Below are 17,093 nucleotides of genomic sequence, written 5' to 3' on the forward strand. Positions count from 1 at the left end.
GGAGACCCTGAGTTCATAGTGACTTGGTCCATGTTCCTCTCTCCTCCCCGACTCTCCACTTTCCAAATATTCTTTTTTATTTTATTTTATATTTTATTTTATTAATTCTAAAATATTTTATTTTCCTGATTATAAAAAAATTTATAGTTATATATTAGTCTCTCGTTCTGCTGTCCGATTCGTCTTTCATGATTTCCTCCACTTAGTACTTAACACTACATAGAGGATCCCCTCCCCCCCTATCACACTTATCCTCTTATCCATCTTCTCACATATTTATCACCCAATATTTTTGAGATGAAAACATCTATCTCTGCTGATGTGTGGGAGAGGAAGAAGGGCTTGATTGCCAAGTTGTATATGGAAGAGGAATGGCCATTGAAGCAGGTCATCAAACAGATTCGCTCCCCTGATTTTGATCCAAGGTGAGTTATTCTCGACTTTGAGTTATTATTGTGACTCAGAGTCCTTCATCTCCCATATGCCATTAACCTCATACTGACTCCCATTATTTAGCGAAACACAATTGCGCAGTCGGTTAAAGAAATGGCGGGTCACAAAGCCTTCGCGGCAGACCCGGAAGAAATCTCAGGTCACAGATGATGGACTCTCAGACAAGGAGGAAAAAGGTTCATCGGCTTCTCCCAGTATGAGCCGGCCATCTATCAAGAGAGAGATGAGCAAGGAACTCTCGACCGCCAGTTCCGACTGGGCCGGTGCACACCCAGTTTACGTTTCAGAGGCAGAGATGCGATCAACGGAGCAATCATTCAAGTGGAATCCGTCGCTGGCTCAGCAGTTGACTCCCAGCCCAACAGGTGAACATGGTCTGGTTCTTGACAGACCACCTACTCAACCTTACAATCCAAGCCCGACAACCACATCATTTGAGCCAGCACAGAATTCTCCTGTGGACGAAAGTTTCATTCCAAACACCACATCCGCCTTGACTCCGACCTTTACTGGCTATCCACTATCACCTGAGTCATGTATTCCTAGTCCAGGATCAACCACTGCCACAATGCCCTGGGGGCCTCGCTCAGTGTCGGTCGATCTGAGCCTCAACCCGACCATGCATTCGGCTTCATGGTACCCAATGCCTTTTGAGGCTATCACTCCACCACCTACCGTGTCTGTGCCACACTCTACTCACATGGCTCCTCCACCTGGCTATCGGGACTCTATGCCCATGATCGCATCTTCCGCCCCGAGCGTTCTCCCTCCCCAGTTCGCTCCTTATGAGACACCGCAGTATCCCGGTGACTACGATGCAAAGCCTTGGAAACGGACTATGTCTATGCAGTATGACTACACAAGCCATCCAAATGGCTTGCCGATGATGCCGGACCAGATGGATCGGAAACATATGCCACATTACAGCCTTCCTCCACCGGGTAATCATATGATGGCCATGCCTGCAACTCAGCCTGGACCCCAAGGGGGACTCTGTGCACCTCTTGTCCCATACATGGGCCAAGCCCCAGTGGTGCAAAAGCAGCATCATGGTGCAGGCTACTAAGATTCAAGCAATCTTTGTGAAATGTCTCTGATACCTTTTGTTATGATCTCGTTTCTTCCATTCTCTTTCTGTGTTTCCTATTTATCATTTTATTCCCCTTTATCCATTTTCTTGATTCCAATCCAGGAGAAAATGGGCAACGATATGTATTGATAGTTTCTTGTGTATATGGCATAACGGTGTTGATCTGTCTGGAGCGGGTGGCTGTTTCTGACTACTTGGGTTCTGGCGTTGGTTTGGCAAGGCGGCATTTGTCCATTGATACCTCTACATACTGGTGAATTAACCTATATTTTGAACTTCATCTGATCTTTGACTTCGCACTCCGTAATGGTAGTACTGATATTAATTCCCGGGTAACTCCTTACTATACTCAGTTCATCTGTTACCTCGTTTCTTAGCCGAGGTCATTGCCAACTCCGCAGAGCTATGGTATGAATGCCAAGTACACACACCTTTACTAGTAGGCACATCACTGACCCTCCCAGCCTGGATGATCAAGATCGACCTGTTGATGAAGATCTGCAACCATCAGTCTAGCCCTGAAGGGGTAATTGTCCCTCGTCTGTGCTGCAATGTGGATCTGCGCTGTAGACCTTGACTGATTTTTGACTCTGGCCAAACTAGCGAATACTCTAAATCTCCAATTCACCCGAGTCCCAAAGGAGTTATTTCGCGCCGGCTGAAGAATAAGGAGATTGGTACTTTTAAATTTACGAGTTCCTTCCGAAACCGTATGAAGCTTTGATCTAATTCATGAAGATATTCCACATGGTCCTCGTATATGAAGATCGACCAGCATCACCGTCGAATTTTTGGTCTTTATTCCAAATAACCGTGTTCAATAACTGCTCGGAAATTGTTGAGATAACATGTGAATCTGCAAAGTTCGGACCGAGTCTGTGAAATTGAATATTTGGTGATCAGAGCAAGTTGATACCTTGTACTCCGTAGATCGATGCCCAGATGGATCTCGAGACTAAAAGCTGACTAAGGCCTAAGCGAGTCACCTGACTACCGACTATCATTTTTTCCTCTCTTGTTTTCTCTCCTTCATCCTTGGAATCTTCAGTACAATTCTATCATTTCATCATTAATGCCAGAATCTGATGTTGCATTCTGTGTACCAATTGGTGTTTTAAATTGTTTCTTACAACATTCTCTTTGACTAACCATTCCAGCACTTTCAATGCCAATGGCATCCCTTATCCTTCTATTCACCAAACCTCCCACCGCAATTCATCAATCCAGCTGTTCCAGTCCTTAATGGACTCTCCACGGACCCTTCTTTGAAGGACAGTTGACACAGCGCCGCGTCTTGTGGTCGTGTCTGACTGGAGCTGGATTGCGCGTTCGAGACTCCTCGTCAGAGGTTTCTTGGGCGTATTCATCATTACGAGTTGCTAGAGCAAAAAGGGCCTTCATAGTTCATGTTATACTTGCTCGAGTCTTCCTCCTTTGGAGGATGTTTCTTTGTCTACGAGAGCATGACTCCTTGCGCACTACATCTCTAATCACTACATATTCAATCTTACTATCATTCATGCCATTCTCATATAAAAGATTTCTTGTGTCTATTCACTGTATCCGCGAGATATCCCAACGATCGCATCGACTCCCAAGGCTGGTTTTCTCGCCAAAACCAGCTAAATTATCCCTTACAATCGACTCTTGGTCTTCTCCTCTCCAACAACGTTCACCACAACCTTCCCCCAAGTTTCACGTCCACCCAATGCCTGAAGAGCCCGAGGAACACTTTCCAATCCAACGAAGCTCTCATCCTTGAACGCCGTACCCCGGAACTGACCCTTAGCAACCAAATCAAAGATTCCCTTCCAGACCGCCTCAACCGTCTCGGTCTCAAAGCGAGCATATTGTCCCCAATGAATACCAACGAGACTCACATTCTTCAACAAGACCCGATTCAACGCAACCTTCTCAATCTTGCCAGCCGCAAACCCAATAACCAGCAATCGCGCATTCCAAGCCACGCACTTGAGACTCGTCTCAATCATACCCACAGGATCATAAACAATATCCACACCAGCCTTCCCATTCCCCTCTCTCTTCGCCGCACAAAGCTTCTTAACTTCTTCCGGCCAAGCCTTATCCGTATAATCAATCACATAGTCCGCCCCGAACTCCTTCGCAATATCCCGTTTCCGTTGCGTTCCCGCCGTCGCAATGACAGTCGCACCCTTCGCCTTGGCAATCTGCACAGCAGCTAAACCAACACCACCAGCTGCCGCATGAACAAGAACCCAGTCTCCCTCTTTCACACCAGCACGGTGTACAAGAGCACCATAGGAAGTTGGGGCTGTAACGAATAATCCTGCCGCATCTTCGAAACTCCACCCCTGGGGTACGGGGAGGAGAGAAGCCTCTGGTGCAAGGACGTGAGTAGCGTAGGCACCTTGAATAGCTCCGAAAACTCGATCTCCGACCTTAAACCGGGGTGAGGCTGATGCACTTGGTACGGCGGCGATTGTACCGGCGAACTCGGATCCCCCGACCCATGGGAGAGGGGGCTGGTGTTGGTATTTGCCTTGAATTTGGAGGATATCGAAGAAATTGGTACCGGCGGAGTGAATCTCGATGAGATATTTATCTGCGGCTGGGGCTGGGGTTGGGATGGTTGAGACTTTTAGGTCAAGGGGCCCCTGATGATTTTTGTTAGGAGCTTCAAAGATGCGGCTGAGTTCTTGGAGAACTTACCTTGACATATTCGCTAACTTGAACGGCGCGCATCTTGTGCTTTGATGGATGTGTAGACTAGGGTATATTGAACTTGCTGGGATTTCTTGTTTCTGTGATCAAGGATGAGATTCGTAGGTAGAGCTGAATATCTTTCCCCGCGTAAGATGCCGAGGTTGATTTTCGGATACTGCACGGTACTTATTGCTTGGCACACCACGTGGTCTACCCCGACATTTACTAGTAGATCATTCGAGTTGTCATGTTTGGCATGAGTATAGGAGATTTACATCCGGAAGGAAAGCATTGAGAAGAACAAGATAAACATCTCATTATTTTGCATGTATGATTAGAATCAATTGCTACCGGCACCTTGGAGCCATCCTCCACACTCGCCGAAACCACCAATATTCCTCCATCTTCCTAGATACCATCATATCATTTGATAAATCGTTCAAGCACAGTTTAAACTGCGCCGATTGTCATGAAGTTTGAATGAAACCCGCCACAGTATCAAGCTCGAGGCCGCAGTGTCGTCAGAGCAAGGCTGATTGTCCTGAAGTTTCATTAAAACCCGCCACGGTCACAGAGGCTTGAATGTCGTAGAAAGATTGGTCACTCGTATGATTCAGAAGGGAGGGATTTCGTCGCTGACTATGCCGGCTGCGCTGAAGCTCAACTGAACTGTGTGGGAACCTTTTGTGGAAGAGGCTTTTGAGGAGGCATTGAGGAGGCATTTGAAGAGGCTTGTGGCTTTTTTCTTTTGTTTTTGTTGGAATAGAAGTTTTTGGAGGTTGTTTTGGTAGATGGTTTTTTATTGAAGAGTGACAATGCTCCGCCCATCAAAAAGAGTATAAAAATATATTGCCTAGGAGCATAGTAAAAATGAATTGCCCAAGAGAAGAGAACCCAATTTACCCAAATAAAAGGGCAAAGTGACAGTGTTTTCGCCCAAAAAGATTCAATCCATGACATCCTCTGGCCTGGAATAGGCACAGTGACCGATTTCCTGCCCGAATAAGTGAAAATGATTGACCTCAAAAAGGGTAAAGTGTTTTTTGCCTTAAAAAGTTCAATAAAGCCAGCGCCGGTCATAGTTGTGGATTTTAAATCCCAAATCGCTCAAGCAAAGTTTAAACTGCGCCGATTGTCCTGAAGTCTTAGTGAAACCCGCCACAGTACCAAGCTCGAGGTCGCAGTGTCGTCAGAGCAAGGGCTGATTGTCCTGAAGTTTCATTAAGACCCGCCACGGTCACAGAGGCTAGAGTGTCGTAGATAGTTCGTTTGTGCAGTTTGGCTCAGCTCGAGGGTGGAAGATCGAGAGGGATTTTGTGGAAGCTGACCATGACAGATGTGTTGAAGTTGTATTGAACCTCGCGTGGAGCTTTTTTTGGAGGATGCTTTTTGGAAGAGGCATTTGTGGAAAGGGCTTTGTGGATGAAACCTGTTGTGATTTCTTTTTTTTTCTGTTTTTTTTTTGTTGTTTTTGCCATTGGGTTGAAGCCTGTGGTAAGGTGGAAGAGCCTTGAGGAGGAAGAGGAAGCCTTTCTGTTGTAGTAGCCTTTGAGTTTTTTTGTTTTGTTTTGTTTATTTTTTGTGTACGCGTTCCCAGCTCAGTGGATGTAAGGTCGAGGTTCAATACAGACTTCGCTGTCAGAGTCGCGTCAAATCCCAAATCGCGCGGTCAGATGTTATAGCAGAGATAACAAGTGATGCAAGCAAAGAGTAGATCAGAGATCTTTCAAGCAAAGTTTAAACTGTGCCGATTGTCCTGAAGTTTTGATGAAGCCCGCCACAGTATCAAGCTCGAGGTCGAAGTGTTGTCAGAGCAGGTCTGATTGTCCTGAAGCTTCATCAAAACCCGCCACGGTCACAGAGGCTTGAATTTTGTAAGTAGGTTGGTTGTGGGAGTGATGAATATGTGAAATGGTTCTTGAGCCAGCCATGCCTGATTGTCCTGAAACTTCATTGAACCTGCGGAGAGACTTTTGTGGAGTGTAGCTTGAGTTGAGGCCAGGCGCGGTGCTCTCGTGTTGATATTTTGAAGGTTCAATGAAGCCCGCCACAGTCATGGGGCTCAAGTTGAAGTAGAGAAATGAAACGCGCTCAGTAGCCAGAGATTAATCAAGGTGATGATGGTGAAGGTTTGATTGTTCCATCCACAGAGATTGTATTGTGTGTTGACCTGCCATGGGTTAGCAACTGCTGATGAGATGGGATATGTTGGAAGTGTTATTACTTAGAAAGTTAAGTCATGTTGATGAAGTGTAGTCATGTCAACAAGATGAAGTAGTGAGAGGACAACAAGGTGAGGTAGTGTCATGTCAACAAGGTAAAGTGTTGACAACAAGGTGAAGTAGTGAGAGGTCAACAAGGTGAAGTAAAGTCAACATGTCAACGCGTCAACGCGTCAACAAAGTCATGCGGGGTCATGTCAACAAGACAGGAGATGAAGCATGAGGTAGATATTGAGACATGTTGATGATCAAACAACAAGTTGTTGATGTGACCAAGTATCAAGATGATGAAGAAGAGGATGGAAAAGATGAGGTTTGATGAAGAAGATGAAGAAGATGAAGTAGGCTGAAGAGCGCGAAGTGGAAGATTGGAAGAAGTTCAAAAGTGAGTGAGACCTGGGGAATTTATACCCTGGGGGTGGGGCATGGAAAACACGCCAGGATCACACATGGAGATTCGAATCGACCGATCAGAAGCTCAAGATCACCACAAAGGTACCCACGCATTGCTCCTGATATCAAAATGGCTGAGAGTCGATGCTTAATTACTTCACGCTCAGGATCACCAACCTCAGAACAAGCGAGCCAATCAAACGCTAGGATCACAGATTCTAAGCGAGTTCTTGATCTGGACAGCGAGAGTTACCTGCGTCTGCCACGTGCCTACGTGCTCTAGCTGGCTGTGACATGGATTTCTGAGGCTTTCAATATCCATGCTGCCCTCTAGACCTGAATTCTTTCCAGTAGAGTCCCACTGCCCTCTTAATTCTGACCGAAGCCGAATCCACCTTTACAACCTGCCGATGAACTCTGCAATGCCCCATCTTAAACATACTGACTTTTCACTTTGCGGTATTGCCTTGTAGTTGAATTAGAATTTGCACCAAGCAAGCTATTTACATGCTACTGGGACTTTAAAGGAGGTAACTGGTGGGGATTTTGGAGCCATTATAATGATGCAAACTGCTTATATAGTGTAGCCATTTCTTTAACCATGAAAGCGAGCAAATGAGAAATGCAGCGTGAGTCACATTGTATCTAGGAGTTTACAATCTTCACTTTGGGAGGAACCGAAAATATACTATAAGTAAATGAGAATAGAATGACTTGAATTGGAGATATCGAGAAAGTTGAAGTCAAATACTCTAGTTACATCGATCGCCGAAAACATCTTGCAGTTCATAATTCATTCCTACAGATCGTCTGATTTGTCATAAAGTCGTGTATGTTGAGACAAAAAAGATTCAATCAATGATACCTTTCTCGCATATGAACAAGAGCAGTCCATCCCTGACAACAGGACTTACTCATATTATGTCCACACCAACAGCACTGAGGACGGTAAAGGGGTGGAGATTGTGGCGCTGGTGCTCCACGACCATCACCTGCCGGACCACGAGTATTAGGAGGTTCATTTTGAGGATGGGTTCGTCTGGGGAGCGGCATTCGTCGAGGATCATTTGGGTCCGAAGCGAAGATCGCATTCCGGACTGAGTTTCGTCGAGAAAAGGTCCTCACCAAGCGGGAATCAGATGGAAGACGTTCGGGACAGGCAAGCTTGGCGTACATCTCGGATGGCATGTCGTGCCAATACTTGCATTGGCAACAGATGACGAAGAGTTTGGCGATCACATCTTCTGCACGGGGTGACTTGACTTTTTGCATGGGCTTTTTGCGTAACATGCTCAATGGACCGCTGGGGGCGAGTGGTGGGTTACCCCGGAAGTTTGTTGGGGTCATAGGCAAGCCGCTTCTGGCCATAATCTCTGGTGTAGACTCGGTTGGTTTCTTTGGACTTGGGTCGCGGACTCGAGTAGGTACATTGCTGGGTCGTTTCTTTGGAACATCGAGTACTTCTTCATCTGCAGTATCATAGCTCGATGCCCCGTCTGATGAGTGGGGTGACGGAGATCTATCATGACCACCTTCATTCAAGCCCATGGTGGTCTGCTCCTTTGATGCCTTATCATCGGCAAGAGGGGACTCTTGCGAGTTAGGCGGTACAGAAGGCTTCAAGGGAGAGAAACCCGGAGGAGCGCCATTGTTTGCACCCTTTGAAGCATGCTCTTCAAGACTTCGCCGACCTGGATTCTTGAGAGGGAGAGTTGGTAGTGGCGACTTTTGTAAATCAAAAGATTCCGACCGCGGACCCCAAGTCTCGCGCCGATTCTCATCTCGAGCTGTCTTAAGCCAACTTGGAATTGACTGGCGATTACGTCCCTGAGACTCCTCAGGTGGAGATGGCTTCACTATTCTTAAAGGCTCTGGAACCTGAACATGCGTCAAGGGCAACGAGAAGTTGCGGTTCGGTGACCGATTTGGTTGCTCTGGAGTGTTTGGGTGCATGGCCAGAGGCGAAGATATGTACTGTCTCGATGGAGGCTGCGACGAAGCTTCTTTTGAAGTCCTCTTGGGAGAACCATTCTTCATGCTGGCCAATATGGAGGAAGATGATCGGGTGCTGCCTTTGCTGTGCGAGCTAGGTGAGCCGTTTGGCGTCTCTGGGATTGAGTCGGAGAGTTCACGAAACTGACGAGCGGTCGTGATGCGGGTAGAAGCACTGGGAGGGCTTTTTGTAGAGGACCCCGTGGATCGGTCTATTGTGGTTCCAGTGCTTGGAGCTTCAGCAAAAGACTCCATTGCCTTGAGTGACTTTAGATCAGACATCGGGTTGGTATCAACCAGCTCTACATTGTGCTGCTGAGACCGACCGCCCGTCAGGGATTCCAGCCTGCGAGCAAGGAGCTCAGTGCTCATGCCATGGTTATCGTTGTTTTTCTTCCACTCCTGTGCTGTCTTCCAGTTTTCTCGAAGATCATCAGACTTGGGTGTTGTATGAAGTGAGCGTGGTAGTTGATGAGGTGTATGCGACAGCTGCGATTGACTGGACGGGGGTTGAGTTAGACTAGTAGGCATCAAGGTAGTTCCATGACGATCCGCCAATTCTCGAGAAACATTAGCCCCAAAACGTTCAGAAAGCGCCAGTGGGACGGATGGTGGACCAGGTGGCCCTGCTGGTTGAGTCGAAGCATCATCTTCATTTATTGAGTTCGCCCGTGACGCTCGACGAGAGCCCGTGAAAAACGCAGTGATACTGGATGATCTCAGTCGCGAGCTGCCAGTGCTAGAAGAGCGGGAGGAGCTTCCCTGTGTATGTTTCTTGGACAGGCGACGCGAGGCTCGATCGAAGATGCCATTGTCGACCCTGGACTGGCACTCTTCTAAATGAAGCAGGCGTTTCTCCAGCTCCTTTCTCTCAGCCTCTAGGCGCTTCGTGGCTCGTCTTTCCTTGCGAGAATTCTCTTTACCCCATGTTGGCGACGAGCATATATTGCTTCGGTCCGTGTTTGGGTTATTGACCTTTGCCATTGGTTGCGATATCGACTTCTCATCACTGGGGACGACTTGTAGAACAGAGGGGCTGGATTCTGGAGTGTCGAGTGAGGGAATGTGAGAGTTGGAGGAAAAATTAAACGAACTGACTCCTGTCTCCTCAGGTCCTGAATGGGCCGCAGTTGCCTCCAGCTTTGGATCATGGCCATCACTTGGCGTCCACGATAAACGAGATGGGTCTTGCGAACTGTCTTGACCGCGACTTTGGCGCTTCTATAATCCGGTTAGCCGGGCATTTCGCGCGCTCAAAACGTAGACCACGTACCTTCTCTGCTGAATCAACGTGAAAGACGCGCTGGAAATGGGTCGAGATAGACGATCTCCGCCTGCGGGGCGGATCGGCTGACATTGTGTCCACAGACCCTAGGGACAGCCCAAGTTGATGGAGAAGGGTTCATGAGAGTTGAGTGTCTGTGTCTGGTAGACTTTGAGATAAATCTGATTTTCCTGGTTCTTGTGAGACCGGTTGGATTTCAAGTACTCGATTCACAATTGTGCTGGATTTTCGGTGACACTGGAGATGCAAAGGTGAAACCTGCAGCTCCGAACCCTATTCTTAGTGCCTCTGTGCCTGGAATTTCAGGTAGTTCAGGAGTTAGTTATATAACTAACTAGATCACATGTGCATTGTTTCATTTATTTGAGCATTGACTCTCAGATTATACTATGGATATATATTGTTTCTATCTGAATATACCCGTGAACCTACTCGATGCTCGAGAATTCAGAATCCTATTAGATCTATTTGAATATCAACAACACGTACGGTTGAATTGGAAATCCAGCGCATTAGCCGTTGCACAATATCCCGATCTCATTTCAATGACCAACATGATCAAAACAATGCAAGTCTCAGGGTCTGTTTTGAATTTCAATTTTGAGTGTAGATGAATATACTAGGTAGAATGTATACCTAATCTGTTGTATGATAACCTTGGAACCTTGGACATAAACAAAGAAACCATGGGTTTCATCCCCGCACAGCCCCACTTGGCACAAAGGGTCCATCTTAGAAAGAATCAGAGTCAGAACTTTTACAATCATCCTACAAAAGACTCGGAAGTTGATCAAAATTCGATCAGAACTCGATCAGAACAAGACAAAATATCAGCACCATGTCAAGAAATACTCAGTTCTGGGGCCCACCACCTACCTATGAGGCAAGCTCGAGTCAGGGTGATCCCCCACCATACCATAACTGGCAAGAGGCGGTACCAGATACATCGACCTTTCCGCCACCTCCAATTTCCGGCTACTACAGTTCAGGAACAGGGAATGCCAACATCGATGACGCAGACCGAGCTCACCGGTTTTGTGATCAGACCCCACTCTGGATCCCCAGTAACCCGTCCGATGCCGTCTACAGTGCTGTGCAGTATCATGATCTACGACCAGTTCGACAAAGAGAGTACATGGGTGACCTCACAGTCACTGGTCCAGGTAGATGGTGGGGTCGCACAGTCGATTCCAACGGCGACTGTCTAGTCCTAAGTCATCTCCCACTCTACTTCGCCGCAGTGGATTCCCCATTCACGCGCCAAACACACAAAACCATCTACTTTGAAGTGAAACTGACCGCATTACGGGCTGGACCGGGGACCGGGAATGCAGATGCCAGTGGATTCTCGATCGGGTTTGCGGCTCAGCCTTATCCGTCCTGGCGATCTCCCGGATGGGAGCGGGGAAGTGTAGGGGGTATTCTCAGATGATGGATGCCGATTTGTGAATGACTCGTGGGGAGGGCGGGACTTCACGGCTCCGATCCAAGTGGGTGAGACTGTTGGGCTCGGCATGGTGTTTTCCATTCCTGAGATTAGTGGGACGGAGGGAGGCAAGAAAGGGAAAAGTCCATGCAGGGTGCAGGTCTTTTTCACCCGGAATGGGCAACGCGCTGGTGAGTGGGACTTGCACGAGGAGGTGGATGAAGACTCCGGCAGCATTCAGGGCTTAGAAGGGGACTTTGACCTGTATGGGGCCATCGGGCTGTTTGGTGGCGTCGATTTTGAGTCCTGTTTTAACCCTGCAGGTTGGCTTTGGCAGCCCACTGTGTAGATTTAGTTGCCTTTTGGTTGCTTAGAGGATTTGCTCATGCTGTGCCAAGTCTTGCAGAGGAGTTTTATGGCGATGGAACTATAAGTTGATAACAGCCGACCTCAACATGAGAGATGAATTGACTCTTGGAGATCAAATGATGGTCTGGTGAAACTTGAACAGATCACTGTTATTTGCTTCTATTTTTCTCTTTCCTCTTACGGCAAGCCCCTATTCTCTGCTGTATTTCTTATCTTTAGCCGAATCAATTGATATCTTCAGGCCTAAATCAGTTCGCTGCCAGTGAAGATGGATTATTAAGCTCGTATAAAACATCCATGGAAGGTTTGAATGGATCACTATCCCTGCTGCTTGGCTCAGCGGGCGATATTCGTTCTAGAATCATCCTAGAATCATACCATAATAGTACTCGTATGCATCAATTGATCTATTTGAGTTCAATGTTCTCAACATAAGCTAGTTTCATTCAAATATCAAGGATTCGTGGCAAATGTGGCAATTTCTATACTTAGCATATATCAGAACACATTATTGCATATCCGGGAGACATTAGAACTCGCATCTCCGAGTCCAGATGAATCGGCATAGCCAAACCTTGCAAAAGAAAAAGAAAAAGAAAAAGTAAAGGCAAAAATATGACAGCGGCTATCGCGATTTGCCCGAGCGTTCACATATGTACGTACCCCAGAGGACGCAGCTAGAGACTGGCGCATTATCGTACATGGTTCTAGAAATGCATCGGCCACCCACCCTTTTCAGGTACTTCCAGGATTCCATCCTTGTAAAGGCACACATTAGCGGCTTCGGGGGGAAGTAAGAGCTGCATTTCCGATATGCAACACGGTTGTATCAAAGGCGTGGGAGATGACCAGGGGCATGTCATCCTTCCGCCCCAAGCTTAAAGGCCCCTCTCCGAGATCCCTATTTATCGAGCTGCATGAACAGCCTGATTTGGATTGACGTCACAAAATGCATCTACTATATCATTCCTGTCGGTCTATGCAGTGGCTCGTGCCTGTTCTGCTTGTGAAGATCCGGGTAGTTCGGTCCTATAACCCTACAGTAAGTGGTTTAAACCAAGAACTATACTTTTAGGTACTTGCTACTGTACATGTGTAGTATGGCTATTGCATGTGTACACATGTGGCAGATGACAGATTCAGGGGATGGGGAATTTACTAGTTTTTTAGTCTCATTCCATCAGGATTACATTTTTTCCCTTTAAAAAGATGTTTTCGTGGGGGTTCAAGTTTGGGTTTGAACTCTTAGTTCTAGTTCATGTTTGATTCCAATAGTTATCCATGGACTCGGTAGCGAAGTGTAGCTGCCTTTCAAATGTTTATGCTTACAAGGGCCTTTAGCCTCAGCTCAACTACGTAGCTGGTTCGCAATCTTCTCAAAGCAGCTATGTACATGCTTCTCGGGGTTCGGCGAGAGGCCTGAGCACAACCACCCCCATCCTTTTTACTTTTTACTAACAACGCCATGACCGCAACGCGGCTGCATGTAATGCGCATTGACAAAGTTAAGCCGAAATCAGGAAACACAAAGCGGGATGATGGGTAAGGGGGGAAGATCCAAGCTCATTTAATACTAAATTGGTGCTATTAATGTGATATGCGATAAAAAAGAACCTTGTCAATCTCAGCTGCAGCTTATAGCTGTCTCTTTCAGCCTTTTTGGCTAGGTAAAGTCTATTTGGTTCATTTTTCATTCTGCATATGTCAAAACACCTCTAGATGTCTCTGAATCATGGTCGATCATGAAGAATTGCTTTTTTGAATCATCGATAAAGTTCTTCTTCGCACTATCTTTCATCGTCAATTTCAATTTCTTTGTATTTGATGTAATTTTTATAAAGTAAAAAAAAAATAAAAGAGAATGAAGAAACAAGAATTAGTTTATTAAATTCCTGATTCTAGAATCCAGACCATTCAAAACCAGAAATTGATTGCGCCATCCTTGGTGTTTTTCTCTTCCACTAATTAATTATTTTTTATACACGGGAGAGAGAGGAAAAATAGTGAACTAGATTGAAACTATACTGTTAGTATAGAGACCAAAATTATACCGAGGTCCGATAAATCCATTATTCATAGCCCCTACGGAGTAGATGATAGGGGCAAAAAAGAGACTCAGACACGGAAAAAAGAGGGGCGCAAAAGACACCAAAAAAAGTACACAATGTACGGAAGTAATCCAAGTTGAATTCAATAATTACCGGACAAAGTCCATAAGAAGAAAGAGACGTCGAAGTTCTCAAAGTGGGCAAGAAGAACACGGGCAGTGGGGGACCGAAGTCGGTGATTAAGCCGAGACTATCCATGACCGGGTACTGCAGCTTGCATTCAAGCTAGCCAGCCTCGCTGCAACTAGAGGATCAGAGCGAACAAGCCAATCCCCGATAGTGGTGGGGGGGGTGGAAATGGTTCTCTCGACGTCGTATCAGCCGACTGTTCTGAGCCTCCGGAGAATGGGGATCTGACACGGGACAGTGCGCGATGGGGCCCCCTGCAGTTCTATTGTTTTAATTATTATTATTATTATATTATTGTTATTATTTGTTATAGGTGGAGCGTGTGTCGGCCGTTGCCACCAGATCGCGCTACTAATGTTCAACTAACCCATTCAGATCCCACATATCGATTTCAAATTGTGGATTGCTGACCACGTCGACTGTATGATCTGGAGAGAGGATACTGGACACAGTTGTACGAGGTGGAGCACGCAACCGAGGGGCAAGATGGGGATTGCCAGTGGGCAGAGAAAATCCAATTTTTTTTTATTACAACTTACTGTGGACTTGGTCACATCACAGATGTGGATTCTTAAGAGATTTGGTATGCGAATATGTGGATATAGAGGAACACTTTGTCAGGACTGACTACATACTCCATAGTGGGATTGTACCATTGATGATAACCGGCTATGGTCAACCGCATGTCTCTCCACTAAGTGGCTTTTCTCAGGCTTGCACTTGTAACAACGCTACGGCTAATACCATAACTCAGCCCCACTAGATGATCTGGACGTTCCTATTCATTCTCTTGTCCTTAATAGGCGATAGTGTGAGAGGAAATCATAAGAACAGGACAGAAATCATTATATTATTCGTCGGAAGTTGAAGGTGGCTAAATGGGCGTATGTCAAAACGACCGAAAATTTTAATATTAATAATAGACATAATTTTGGAGTACTCAAGTGCTTGAGAGAGGAAAAAAAATTACTAGCAGGGACATCTGGAAATATGAAATAAAAATAATTATAATAATAATAACAAGCCCCAAACCGGTCATGACAAGAGGGGAAAAGCCGTCTGATCGACCTTAAGCTGCATGTCATTTCCGCCCCCGTGCTGTCAATTCAATTGTTCATAATTCCCTTTTAATTTCTCTCTTAAGGGGAAATTATATCATCTAAAATTAAGCCTCACACTGGGGAACCCATGAACAGGGTATATAATATTATAGTCTTTTATAGTACTCCGTAGATACCCCTGCTCTTTTCTCCCCCTCCCCCTATCAAGTGCTCTCAGGAACACCCGCATAGACCAGGATTACTCTCTTACACGATTTCAATAATGGATCCGGCCCTTCCCGGAATTTGAAGTGGACTTTTTCGAGGGGGCGCTACGGGTACAGTGGAGATTGTCCGGGAAGAAGAAGAAAAAAAGTCCGTGCAGCTAAGATACGCGTCTGTTTCACTCCATGATACTCTCTCTGAGCGAATCGGTCCTAATTTTACATCACATCGCGAGATTCGGCCGAATAGTGTGATTTAGATGACATGACAAGCCCTATTTAGTACTAGTGGAGATAGGAATGAACAAAAATGCAGAATATAAACGAAATAGGGAAAAAAAAGAGAGAAGAAAAAGCAAAGAAATATGCATAAAAGGTGGGAGAAATGCAAAAGGCTGAAAATTCCATGATGTGGCGCTTCTTTGGTCACATTTTACCTGGTTATTTTTCTCTTAAAAACTCAAGAAAAAATAAATTCAGAGGACATGGTTGCCACTGGAGAATGTAACGGCCTGTGCATAACCTTGGCGAACGTTTTTCATTTAATTTTCATTTATTTATTTAGAGGAAAGGAGAGAGAAAGAAAAAAAGTACGAAAAGTACCACTAAGTTGAAGTGCGAGTTTGTAACCTACACTGTACAACTGTATACTGTATACGGAGTTCGGAGTGTAGATTAGCCCAGATTGCGTGGACTCGGACACCAATTCCAGGCGATCTTGGCGAGATATGAATCATAGAGATTAATATGATTGTTCGGAAATACTCTTTAATAATCTCCTGTAAAATGGCCGATCATGGGCTTCTCTCGTGGATGCATGGGGGCGGAGATCCAAGTTGGAGTTCCCCATTCGGCTTGCTGCATGATGCACTGGCCGAGTCCGTTAAGGCGGACTCCGGGTTGTCAGCACGAGCTCCCTTGCTCCATTAGACGCCCATTCGCGCCTGCGAGTAAGCCATGAGGGGTCGGGAAAGACGTTTTAATACGCCAATCATAATCCTGGGGTGGATGAGCACTTGAGAACATGGGGGCATCCATGGTTTGTACCTAGGTAGAGGGGGGGCCCTGGTCCACTATAGACGTTTGATGTGTACTAGTAAAGTGTACAGTTGAACTCCGTGCTCTGTACTCCGTTTACCATATCGGCAAAGAGATGAATCCACCTGTACTCAAGTACTGGTATCCACGTAGTTTCAAAATGTTGTAACTAGTATTTTCTATGCACATGTGTTAGAGGAAGTGTTACTACGTGTTCAAGTTACTACCAAGGTTGCCCAGGTGAGTTGAATGGTTCGAAGCAGGTAGTATAGACTACCCTAAAATAGTAAATATCGACAAGTTAGTCCAGGACACGGGCCGAGAATGTGTTTCCCGTTTCCCATCTGACAGAGACAGAGACACCCCCGTCAATGAGAAATAACTGGGGCGCCACCCATTTTGAACCCATTTTGGGTGGCCTGAACTCTTTATGGAGGACTGCGCGGACATAACCGCAGAGTTATTCGAGTTATTCGAGTTGCCTGCTCCTAATTTACCCAGAGAGTTCGAAAGAATGCGCAGAAGTATTCGGGACTTCGTATCGTCGATTCGTAATCCCACCGAGTTTGTCCATCCCCAGCCCCACTCTATTATTTCTATTCTCTTAGCGAGGACTATTATAATTAATATTACTCCGTA

General features: G+C 46.0%; 4 protein-coding genes across 4 annotated transcripts; 2 read left to right on the top strand and 2 right to left on the bottom strand.

The window, feature by feature from the left end:
* Nucleotides 1-297: 297 nt before the first annotated feature.
* On the top strand, nt 298-1,519 carry N7483_005523 (Clr5 domain-containing protein; the record flags this gene model as incomplete). Its single annotated transcript, XM_057088960.1, has 2 exons — nt 298-425; nt 517-1,519. 2 exons carry the CDS (start codon nt 298-300, stop codon nt 1,517-1,519), a joined length of 1,131 nt encoding a protein of 376 aa, XP_056948789.1.
* A 1,658-nt stretch (nt 1,520-3,177) lies between these two features.
* N7483_005524 (NADPH:quinone oxidoreductase family protein) lies at nt 3,178-4,267 on the bottom strand (the record flags this gene model as incomplete). Its single annotated transcript, XM_057088961.1, has 2 exons — nt 3,178-4,179; nt 4,235-4,267. The coding sequence occupies 2 exons, from the start codon at nt 4,265-4,267 to the stop codon at nt 3,178-3,180; spliced, it is 1,035 nt and encodes a 344-aa protein (XP_056948790.1).
* Nucleotides 4,268-7,698: 3,431 nt separating this feature from the next.
* Nucleotides 7,699-10,192, bottom strand: N7483_005525 (uncharacterized protein; the record flags this gene model as incomplete). Its single annotated transcript, XM_057088962.1, has 2 exons — nt 7,699-10,056; nt 10,109-10,192. 2 exons carry the CDS (start codon nt 10,190-10,192, stop codon nt 7,699-7,701), a joined length of 2,442 nt encoding a protein of 813 aa, XP_056948791.1.
* A 766-nt stretch (nt 10,193-10,958) lies between these two features.
* Nucleotides 10,959-11,895, top strand: N7483_005526 (SSH4 family protein; the record flags this gene model as incomplete). Its single annotated transcript, XM_057088963.1, is given in 2 exon segments — nt 10,959-11,538; nt 11,549-11,895. 2 exon segments carry the CDS (start codon nt 10,959-10,961, stop codon nt 11,893-11,895), a joined length of 927 nt encoding a protein of 308 aa, XP_056948792.1.
* Between the last annotated feature and the right edge of the window lie 5,198 nt (nt 11,896-17,093).

The sequence above is a fragment of the Penicillium malachiteum genome, assembly GCF_028827825.1.
Source record: "Penicillium malachiteum strain IBT 17515 chromosome Unknown utg000002l:1.0-8849297.0:1.0-8852440.0, whole genome shotgun sequence".
Taxonomy (NCBI): Eukaryota; Fungi; Ascomycota; class Eurotiomycetes; order Eurotiales; family Aspergillaceae; genus Penicillium; species Penicillium malachiteum.